At 31.9% G+C, this 12,340-nt stretch overlaps 1 protein-coding gene across 1 annotated transcript; it reads right to left on the bottom strand.

Moving 5' to 3' along the window:
- Positions 1-1,691: 1,691 nt before the first annotated feature.
- On the bottom strand, positions 1,692-7,568 carry LOC139519764 (metalloproteinase inhibitor 3-like). The gene is made up of 5 exons (XM_071312016.1): positions 7,389-7,568; positions 5,976-6,096; positions 3,816-3,943; positions 3,219-3,330; positions 1,692-1,815 (listed from the first exon to the last, which is right to left on the bottom strand). Exons 2-5 carry the CDS (start codon positions 6,085-6,087, stop codon positions 1,706-1,708), a joined length of 462 nt encoding a protein of 153 aa, XP_071168117.1. The 5' UTR covers positions 6,088-6,096; positions 7,389-7,568; the 3' UTR covers positions 1,692-1,705.
- Between the last annotated feature and the right edge of the window lie 4,772 nt (positions 7,569-12,340).

Here is a 12,340-nt window from a genome sequence, read left to right on the forward strand (position 1 = left end):
TTTCAATATTATGAATGAACACGAATGCGGCCACTTCCATTTAAGACGGAAACCGTCTAAAATATAACTAAAATGCTAACATTTTGAAGATTTCAGTAATTTAGCCTGACTTGATGGTGCTACTACCCGATATATGTGTATTGTATTGTCAAAAACAGCCCATATCCATGTAGCAGAGACATTCTTCTTTCCAATAAATAGCTTAAATATTACATTTTCACAATTTTGTAAAACTGCTATATTTTGGGGCCAAAAAGGGGTCTTACTAAACCTACTCCTTTTCCGGAGATATCACAAACCTGTTATCTAGCCCTTTTCTAATGACGCAATAAATAACTTAAATGATTAATTTATATGGAACAGTATGAATTTCAGAAAGATACATTTAAGTTAGCCACAAGAAATAAAATATTGACCAACAGTTATCTTCTTTTACGTAATTATGTATTGTATTTGCTAAACGCATAAATCCACCAAGTTCCGAAAAGGTCACTAAAATGACAAATATCATCGCCGCCACCACATTCTTCATGCATTTGTTGCAAGTCATGGGGGCCTGGTGTTATAATTTGGCCTTAAGTTTTGTCAATTGAATTGTATCATAAATGTTATGTCGGGGCCTTTTATAGTCGACTATACGGTATAGGGTTTGAATGCAATATTGCCTATAATTGCTTACATTACACGTTATTTGAACTTTGGTGAATTATTGTCTCATTGGCAATCAACATGCATCTCCTTGTTCTTATATTAAAATGAAAAATATGCACCACTTGAGTGATTAGAGAACTAAAATTCAAATCGCAAACAAAAATGAAAGCAACTCAAAAAATCAATTGAGTTGTAAGACATAAAATTTATTTCTGATTTAGTTCTAACAAAATTTATTTATATTTAAAATATAAATTAACAATTATATATAACTTCGGGTATGTAGACAAATTGAACTTTTCGTCTCTCATTCACATATCTGATTTCCTGATTCTTTACAGCTTTTGTATGTCAGTTGACAACCAGTATTGTATCCAAAAAATGTACATAGATGACAGGTCAGTTCTTCTTAACTGGGATGTATTTTCTGTAAATATCATGAGCAATATTATATTTTAGATTAGTTTATTCAAAGAATATATCTAATCTTATAGTACAACAAATACTATACACATATACACATGATATATAAACATTGAGAATACTGGAAGATAAAAAAAATCCCATAAATCGCCCGATGATGTAAGTGATAACATATTTTAACCTTTTTTTTGGAAACAGAGAATATTCTCACTGAAAAAAATAACTTCATTTCTGCGTCCTGTTTTGCTACTTGGAATATAAATTACGGTCATTGAAATAAGTTCTACACGTTTGTCAAGAACGGATATATTTTGAATTTAATTGGACTGTTATAAGTATCAGAGATCAGTTTTACAGTCAGTTATAATGTCAGTTATATCAAGTTTATTTGTTTAAGGAAGATTTTGGATTTAATCAAGTTTAGACTCTGTCAATTCATAATTTGTATGTTTTCATATAGTTAAAATTGTTCATTTTGAATTTGAAATCAATATTAAAAATACACATGTATACTTTTTTTCAATTCGAAAACCTCTTAGAAGTAACTGTTTTTAAAATTGTCAATTGTTATATCTTACAACAATATTTGTCGAATTTGTGTATTTCTTACGACTTACTAAACACTAATTTATTAGCAAGAATATTCTCCTCTCAATCCTTCTAACTGTAAGGGTGTAAGCCCATTTCGTTCCTTGTGGCTACATAAACCAAACGCTAACTGACCATCCCCATTAACTCCGCCTGAAACATAAAAAACAATTGTACCTACAAAAACAGTTTTAAAAAACATATTTGAACCATAAAAGTTGTTCTGAAAAAAATAGGTTTGGAAAAAATTTATCTGCATAATATTTAATATTAAACTGGATAGCGTATAAAATAAGTGAAGTTGTGGTTGTGGTTTCGCCCGGTGTAAATATTTTAACGATTTAAAAAAATGCATATTCATATAAAGAACGCCAGATTACACTAAACTAGTCAACAAGACATGTCTGATACTTTAATACGACATCAGCCCACTTATAAAATTTAGTTTACAAATGGCTTATAAGTTACACCAGATTCAAAATAATTTAGATATAATATAATTGTAAATTGAACAGTTTGAGAGCAATGTTGACAAACCAAAAGTTCTAAAGAAGTAATGCCCGAATGCCCGGAGCCATCTGTGCTCAAGGGTAGTGTTTCAAATGAAATTAATGTCTTATTTGAGGAAAAGTAAATGTATTGAAATTAACAGCATGAATGATTTGGAATGTCCGGACAGAAATGATAACTACTGGGGTTGTGACACCTTGATGGGCAAATATTCCACAAGCTGTAACATTCACCTAGTCGTTGTTACTCCTGACCAAATTTTCAGACCTATAGTAATATTCAAGACAAGTGTTTTGTTTACATAAGACGCCTCTGTATTGCTCGAACCAAACCAGTAAGAAAGCCAAATCGATGGCGAGGTTGAGTATAGTTTAGCACCTAATGTGTCAGATACAGAAAAGTACACCATTTATTTTGTGTGTCTAATGCACTTCTCTCGATATCTTAATCAGGAAAGCTTAAACTCAAAAATTTAAAAGCAAATGATTTACAAGACATAAATAGGCAGAGAGCTACATTTTGTACATTGTACACGACATAAACAGGCAAAGAGCTACATTGTACAAGACATATACAGGCAAAGAGCTACATTGTACACGACATAAACAGACAAAGAGCTACATTGTACAAGACATAAACATGCAAAGAGCTACATTGTACACGACAAAAAGGGATATAAAGAATTGTTAAATTCATCTAATGCAAACTTTGCCCGAGGGAGTTGACACCCTAGTGTCTTTAATAATAAATTATTGTTTGCTAAGTTGTGTCCACTAAAGACATGAACGGATTTGAAGCGATTTAATTTTCTTACAGGTTGATGTTAATACAAAAATATAAACGTTTGCTATATAATCTACAAACCAGATAAAATTAAAATAAATAATTGTAAATAACATGCAGAGTCAAATTGTCCCTTTTCATTCGAATTTACATTGTATATACGCAAATTGCTTCTGGATAGTAGTTAGTACGTAGATGTATAACCATTATAACTTTGCAAATTATATAATTGATATCAAAACCAGCACATATAAATATACAACCTATAATTAATTGTTCTGTATCTAATTCTAAACTTCCACCACACAATGACCCACTAGCACGAGTAACAGCTTGGATAACATCTCCTGGTTTTACTGGAACGTTTTCGGGTGCCTTTTGCAAAAAAAAAAAAAAAAAAAAAAAAAAAAAAAAATGATGTAAAAATAGTTTACAACAAATCTATATATTTTTTCATTTCGTTTAAGCACAGGTGTTTTATTATTCATTTCTTCAAAAAAAAAAAAAAAATCGGAAATGCTAAATTTTGGAAGATTAAGAAATAAGTTTGTAGTACAATTGCATTTGTGTTTCTTTGCTTAAAGCACATGGTACAATTCTTAATTCATTTCGAATGTAAATAATGAATTCATAATTTAACTAACACACGACAAACAAACAATAAATGATATACATGTATATATAACTGTGTAACCATAAACCGAATGATATCAGTCGTAGTTTTCTGTCGATTGTCATCTAATCTCCGATTGCTACATTAACACCCGAATGACAGCAAGAGGCCTAAAAAGGGTGCCGAATTGTTCGAATTATGTATCATCATGAAGGCACTTTCTGAAATGACCTGTTTGTGAACTCACCTTAAACACTTCTATAACGTTAACGTCATATATTCTCTTGACATCCCAATACCTGAAGTCGCTGCTGTACAAATCGCCTTCATCAATAGGGGGATTGAGTTCCTCCTTCACAGCTTTCCCCTTTATAACTAAATTAAGAAGGAAAAAATAAGCAACAAAAAGATTAGCTTGGCAAAAATCAAACGAGAAGAACATCCGATAAAAAATATTTTCTTTTGTTATCATCATTGTCTCATTTAATTTACATACATTAACTACATACAAGCACCTGTTGATTTTTAATGTAATATTTTGAAAATATCAAATATGAACTTGATTTTATATAGAGCAAAATATAATATTTAATGAGAAAATAAGGCACCCAAATATAATTAAATTATAATTACAAATAATGGTTTGTACGGAAGCCGGTTAGTGTCAGGGTAGAGTTTTATTTTTAAGTCGTTATAACGACTTAGCTAACTTGTTTAAACGACTAAGCTAAGTTGTTATAACAACTTACCTAAGTTGTTATAACGACTTATCTAAGTTGTTATAACGACTTAGAATATTTATCGTGTTATAACAACTTAGCTAAGTTTTTATAACGACTTAGCTAAGTTGTTATAACGACTTAGCATATTTATCTTGTTATAACAACTTAGCTAACTTGTTTTAAGGACTTAGCTTATTTGTTTAAACAACTTAGCTAAGTTGTTATAACGACTTAGCATGTTTATCTTGTTTTAACGACTTAGCTAACTTTTTTTAACGACTTAGCTTACTTGTTTTAACAATTTAGCTAAGTTGTTATACTGACTAAGCACATTTATCTTGTTATAACAACTTAGCTAACTTGTTTTAACGACTTAGCTAACTTGTTTAAACAACTCAGCTAACTTGTTATAACGACTTGGCTAACTTAACTCGTTATAACAACTTAGCTTACTCGTTATAACGACTTAGCTTAGTCGTTTAAACAACTTACCTATCTCATTTCAACAACTTAGCTACTTACAGTTTATTAAGTGTGTTTCAAGTCAGCGATCAGTTTTGTTTGGTGTCACATTGAAATAAGGATATATATTGCAAATGACAGTGAGTTTGTACTGGACCTTTGTGCCATTTGGATAAATATAAGACTGCATAAAATTATATTTATCCAAATATTTCTGCTATCTCGTTTCTATTTATTTAAGGTAAGGAAAATGTAAATAGAAAAACGACTGAGTTGAGCATACAGTTGAGTACTGACACGCCAAAACGTACTCTCCATATTCTTTGTGCAACTATGATAAACCTTACCTTAATTTATCTATCGAGAGTCAAATCAAATTATCTAAATATGAAGGTCACGGCTCAGCAGTCAACTAAGGCTTGAAGACATACACTTATATGTTATTTAACAGATATGTCATGTACCTTTATTTTGTCATAAATTCATGGGAATTATTTTTAATTCTAAAGATAAATACTTTATCCATAATAGTTGTCATTTTCGAATTTACCATAACAACATGGTAGATAAACTCATCATAGATACCAGGATTAAAATCTATCTTACGCCAGACGCGCGTTTCGTCTACAAAAGACTCATCAGTGACGCTCGAATAAAAAAATGTTTAAAAGGCCAAATAAAGTACGAAGTTGAAGAGCATTTGCCGACCAAAAATTCCTAAAATTTTTGCCAAATACAGCTAAGGTAATCTATTCCTTAGGTAGAAAAGCCTTAATTAGTTTTTCAAAAATTCTAATTTTTGTTAAAAGTTCATTGATAATTATGAAAATATAAATGATAACTCAGGTCAACACAGAAGTGCTGACTACTGGGCTGGTGATACCCTCGGGGAAATAAATCTCCACCAGCAGTGGCATCGACCCAGTGGTTGCAAATAAACTCATCATAGCTACCAGGATTGAAATTTTATATTACGCCAGACGCGCGTTTCGTCTACTAAAGACTCATCAGTGACGCTCGAACAAAAAATGTTTAAAAGGCCAAATAAAGTACGAAGTTGAAGAGCATTGAGAACCGTATTTATTTGTATTGCAAATCTTTTATATTATATTACGGATACCCAGTCATTTCTAGTATGCTAAAATCACAATCAACCGTTTTATCAGTTCACACTTTCTATACAGTGTTACTGTTTATACCGTGAATCAAATGAAATTCTTTACCAAAACTGCTTCTACAAAAGGCCACTTGTAGAGGCCCTTTGGGAGCACATGAACATCCAAAACATCCGTTCTCCGTTAGAAACAACATCAACAAAAGAGTAATAAACCACATCGTCAGTGTCTGAAAAAATTATAAAATATCTTCTTATTTCAGGTCAGGAATCTATAATGGCAATATTCCATTAGAACTTTAAAAAAAACATCAGTCCCTGTTTAAGCACCTGAGATCATTCTCAGTTCTTGATGGGATTCTTGTTGCTCAGTCTTAGTTTTTTATGTTGTGTTTTGTGTACTGTCGTTTGTTTGTCTGTTTGTTTTACTTTTTTAGCCATGACGTTTCAGTTTATTTTCGACTTATAAGTTTGAATGTCCCTTAGGTTTATTTCGCCCCTCTTTTAAGGTATAGCTATAAACAATTTGAATACTGAATACACTAATGTTCCTACTTTGATCTATATGTGTATATACAGCGTGGTTAAACTTGTTAGTTTTGTTTTAATATTAACCCTCACAATGTAATGACGATCAATGTGGATACAAATGTTCGTGGATTAAAAGAACATTGTATTATCGTGGATATTTGACTTTGTGGTTTTGTCAAAGTCTGCATACAATCTAAGCCTTTTGAAAATGTGCATTTCGTTGATCATAAACGGGACCAGTACATTCCATATGGAATTTACTGGCCCGGTTTATATCGTATTAGGTAACCTGCACATGGGACCAATGCATTTATCTATTAGCCCCAACTAGAGCACTGTGTAACTAATAGTATCATAGAGAAAAACGCTTATCTAGATAATGGTATAAGAGAAAACAATAGTACAAATACAAGCATAGCAATAACGTACATTATCATATTGGTTGCAATGAATTAGCGTGATTTTCCAGTGAAAGAAAAAACAATTATTTCACATGTGAAAAAAATCTGATAATTTCATTCTACTAACGACATTACAATGTGTGTTGTAAGAACAATGAGAAATAAAAAAAAAAAAATAGAATTATATAAAACACTTACTTTTATTTAATTGACTAAAAGCGAACAGCTTACACTGCTTTTGTATGTTTATATAGAGTTACCCAAGTTGACCCGACGATTGCCAGTAGACATTTCCTTTGTGTTAAACTATGGACATGCGTCATTTGTAAAATATCATATGCAAACGGCGGCAAGCTGTTCCTTATGTTGATAGATATTATATTAATCATTTTCATTTTATATAAACTAAACATTCCGTGTCGGGAGGCATGATGATAACTGTTATAATGTCAACCATTTTATATATTAGAAATTTAGACAAAGACCACTACTTAACAATTAAGATTTGAAGAGAATAGAATGGTACGTTATTATAATATCGACAAACTTCAACCGAACCCCGAATATATTATTACAAACATTTTACTCACCTCTGTTTATGGAAAATCCTGTTTTGGTATGAAATAATTGTTGACGAAGACACGTCAAATATAATGTGTTGTTCAACAGCTGGGTAAACGTTTGTACATGTATGTATAATATTTCAGTTCGATAAAATTACAGGATATAACCAATTTCCAGTTAATTTTCTTAATTCTAGTTTTGTTCGCCTGCCAAATAATATTAAAATGATAAAATTCTCGCTATAAATGCGCAATTGAAATGTAGCAAATGAAGAGAATCATCTATATACTTACCATCAAATCATAAAATTATTTTGATTCAAAAATAAAAATCAAAGCTTCGAAAGATTAAAATTAAAAGGTGAATAGGATTACATTGAAATTTCATAAAATTTTGTCAGCCGATTCCTTTGTTTTAGCGGATGCAACATTAAAATGGTCAGTTTAAAGTCAGAGAAGCCGGGTTCCCCCCCCCCCCCCCCACCCCCAGACCGGATATGCAATGGATGCTCTTGCAATAACATAGTATGACAGAAGTATATCCATAACATTTTGGACATATGCATTATTTATGTTGGTAATAATACCGCTTCATTTACCTTTAACTTGTTTGTCATCGGCTATCGATTACGATTATTTCACGCTCACTCAGTCTGTCAGAGGCCTGCCAATGGGATTTAAATAGAATAAAAGATTAAAGTTCATATATGTGCATGCTGTCCATACTGTTATGAAAACGAGTCTAACTTTAGTAATAACATTAAATACGATTTTCTGAGTTGAAGCAGATTTAGTTATAAAACCACACACACACACACACACACACACACACACACACATACACACACACACACACACAAACACCATCAAAATTGAAATCAATAAGATCCACGTTATTAAAGATATTGCTATCTTGGCATCTATGCTATAGATATAGGCAACAGAAGTATACCGCTGTTCGAAATTCATAAATCGATTGAGAAAAAACAAATCCGTGTTACAATATAAAACTGAGGGAAAACATCAAACATAAGAGGAGAACTACGACACAACAGAAACACAGTACTAATTAAAATGTAACACATACAGAAACGAACCATAATATAACTTGGTACAGGACATAATAGGAAAATAAAATTGGTTGGTTGAACCTGGTTTTGCGGCAAGCTAAACCGCGGGCTTTTATGGCAATGTTAAAATATATGTCATATATTGTATTGTTTGCAAAAGCAGCTACAAATGCACAATCTTGTCCTGAATGTAAATGCATGTAATTTGTTGTAAAACAAAGGCGAAGGAAGTTATTGTATACATGTATCTAATTTATATTTTCTATATCTAGTGAACAAGGAATTCAAGACAAGCAAACCAATGTGCGTACAGAAAAACAAACAGCATTCAGGCAAGACACATATAACACAATTATCTAGGGAAACTTGGCTAAATGTTTTGATACGGACTTTGATACGTAATTTATGATTAAAGTAAGAACACGTGTAGGGGCATACAACTCATTTGAAATGAACGATAGAAAAAAAACACCATTTAACAAAGATACCCAGGTTTATCATTTAGTACATCAGTAGGCTAAGCATGTTTCGCGTCTAAATACGGTTCATCAATGTAGGTCGAATCGAAACAGATCGTATATAATAATTATGAATACATAAATTATTTATATTTACTGTGTATAACATTTTTTTATGTATTCTATAGATAGATATAGGAAGATGTGGTTTGAGTGCCAATGAGACAACTCTCCATCCAAAGAACAATTTATAAAAGTAAACCATTATAGGTCAATGTACGGCCTTCAACAAGGAGCCTTGGCTCACACCGAACAAAAAGCTATAGAGGGCCCCAAAATTATTAGTGTAAACCCATCCAAACGGGAAAACCAACGGTCTAATCTATATAAAAAACGAGAAACGAGAAACACGTATAAATTACATAAACAAACTACTGTAAATCAGATTCCTGACTTAGGACAGGTGCATTTGTGTAAAAAAAAAATTAATCCGTTAGGGTTTCACGTTTTACGATTAAGTTATATATACAATTTAAAATTTAAAAAAAAGTTCAAATTGGATTGTCTGCCGTTTGCCAGGTAACATTTCGAAAATCGCTTGAAAGTATATATCTTATGCTTCAGTAGAATAATAGTAATGTCAGGTGTCAATGTCATTCTGCGTGTTGCAGGTTATTCAATGATTAAAAGTAAAATAACAAAAATACTGAACTCAAAATTCAAAACGAAAAATCTATAATCAAATGGCAAAAAAAAAGCTCAAACTCATCAAACAAATGGATACAACTGTCCTATTCCTGACTTGAGACAGAAACTTTCTTATGTATAAAATGGTGGATTAAAACTGGTTTTAAAGCTAGCTGAACCTCTCACTTGTATGACAGTTGTATTAAGTTCCATTATATTGACATCGTGAACAAAAGAAACCCAGCCACAATAGGTAAAATGTTACAAATAGGGGTAGAACAGCAACACGAACCCTCCAAAACACTGGGGATGATCTCGGGCGCTCCAGAAGGATAAGCAGATCTAGACCTTTCTCCACATTTGGCACCCGTCGAGTTGCTCATGTTATTACAAATCCGGTAAATAATCTAATTTGGTAAGTTATATTCGTGAAAAAGGAACGGGATTTTAGTTACGACATAAGGAACATACCCGATGTCATCTGTGAAACGGATATTCCTGAACGGTCAACCAACTCGTGATGGCGTCCGTAAAATTCACGAAGTGATGATTTTAATTTCAATATTTGAAACTCTTCGTTTAAGAATGAATAGGTCATAATTGGGAGGCAGTAATCATTTCTTTTGTCGTACTTTTTAAAAATTTTCAACAGACTCTCAGAGTCAAGTACTAGATATAAGTCAAACGGCAAAATTAAAAGCTCAAATTCATCAAACGAATGATTAACAACTACTGGGGGGGGGGGGGGCAGCTGATCTTAACGTTTCGTACTGCCTAAATGGCAGATGACAGTGCCGAAAGAGAATGATATTTCTTTAATTCTTTTGATCGAAAGCATTGATAGTAGTGAAGATTGGTAAGTATCAGAATAATATGTAGGACAACACGATTCCCCAGCGTTCTGGAGATAAAATTTCGAAATAAAATTTTATAAGACGTTAAAAAAAATCAAGAAGTCGTACGACACTTTGAAGGAAGTCGTTCGTAACTTAAAGTTTGTAGATAGACCGGCTGTTCGTAAACAATAAAAGAACAAAATTAGGCACAATGTGTATATCACTGGATCGATGCCACTGCTGGTGGACGTTTCGTCCCCGAGGGTATCACCAGCCTAGTAGTCAACACTTCGGTGTTGACATTAATATGAATAATGTTGTCATTTTTATTAATTTCCTATTTACAAAACTTTAAATTTTTCGAAAAACTAAGGATTTTCTTATCCCAGGCATATTACCTTAGCCGTATTTGGCACAACTTTTTGGAATTTTGGATCCTCATTGCTCTTTAACTTTTTACTTGTTTGGCTTTATAAATATTTTGATATGAGCGTCACTGATGAGTCTTATGTACACGAAACGCGCTACTAAATTATAATTCTGGTACCTGATATCTGATAAGGTAAGTATTCACTATATGAGTTTATGACATGTATTTTGGAACAAATATTTTCTGAAATTTTACTTCAGCTACATAAACAAATTGTACGCATCGAAATGTCCTTTTGTAATTTTATATGACTAGTAACAAAAAGACATTTTACTGAATTACATTCAGTAGATCACTGTATAAAAGATCAGACAGATACATGAAATGACAAACATACATATCTAACAAAACATTGCTGTCTAAATAGTCGTCTTGAAAATTCAAATAAATAAATTATACAAAAGTTTTAAAACTTTTTTTTACGCTTTATATTTCATGTAAATTTTTTACTTTTTGAAGTAGTATGCAGTCAGATAATGAATTAAGTTAATTACAAATAAAATTAAAAAGATAAAGAATCACAATTTAATCATTTGTTTTTTTTTTCTTCTCATTAAGTAATAAATTATGGATAATTGTGCATCTGCCGTTCTTTTATTCCAGAAAACTCCGACAAGACACAACCCAAATATGCTCATGCATTGGACAAAAGAAACGTTACATAGAAGAAGAATGGAATATTTATATAATAACTTATCGACGAATTCAAATATCGAAAAATATTCAATGAGTGACACTACAAACTCCTCAGAGTCTGAATTGACCAGTTTTTGTGCTCGACCAGTAAAATCGAGCACACATTTTACTCGACTAGTCTCGACATTGTCTCGACTGTACTTAACTGTACTTAAGTGTACTCGACTAGGTCTCGACTTAACTTAATTAGTCTGATTCAGTACTTGATGATCTTTGTGTAGTCTGAAATGGTCTTGACCAAGGCTCGACCTGTCTCGACCTGTCTTGACTAGTCTCGACCTGTCTCGACTAGTCTCGACTCAGTCTCAACCCGTGAGTCTCGACCTGTCTCGACTAGTCTTGACCTTCAAATTTAGTTTTGACTGGTGTAAATCAGCCCATCTAACTAAATTAAATATTGATCTTACAAAATTCAAGCTTATTAGGTAGTTTGATTTATTGCTGTGAAATGAAAGAATTTAATTTTACAATATGTAAAAAAAACATTATTATAGAAAAATTCAGATAGGCATCTTTAATTTTTTTTATAACTTTTTCAAATCAACTTGGATTTTCATCAAACTATGCAGATATCTTAGATATATATCAAGCTTACTGAATCCCATCTCATTTAGTTTTTTGTTGTATTGCTGTAAAATGTAAGAATTAAAGTAATTTTGGTAAAAAAAAGCTAGGATTTGCAATTCGGACAAAATAGAGATAGTACACTTTAATTGTTTTAATAACTTTTTCAAATCAACTTGGATTTTCATCAAACTATGCAGCTATCTTACATATATATCAAGCTTACTGAATCCCATTT

Source organism: Mytilus edulis, chromosome 4, assembly GCF_963676685.1.
Source record: "Mytilus edulis chromosome 4, xbMytEdul2.2, whole genome shotgun sequence".
Taxonomy (NCBI): domain Eukaryota; kingdom Metazoa; phylum Mollusca; class Bivalvia; order Mytilida; family Mytilidae; genus Mytilus; species Mytilus edulis.

Coding starts and splice junctions, on each gene's coding strand:
- LOC139519764 (XM_071312016.1), bottom strand. CDS start 6,087: ATGTGGTTTATTACTCTTTTGTTGATGTTGTTTCTAACGGAGAACGGA. Junction 3,944..5,975: donor CTTTTGTAGAAGCAGTTTTG/GTAAAGAATTTC, acceptor TTCTTAATTTAG/TTATAAAGGGGAAAGCTGTG. Junction 1,816..3,218: donor TACAGAACAATTAATTATAG/GTTGTATATTTA, acceptor TTTATGTTTCAG/GCGGAGTTAATGGGGATGGT.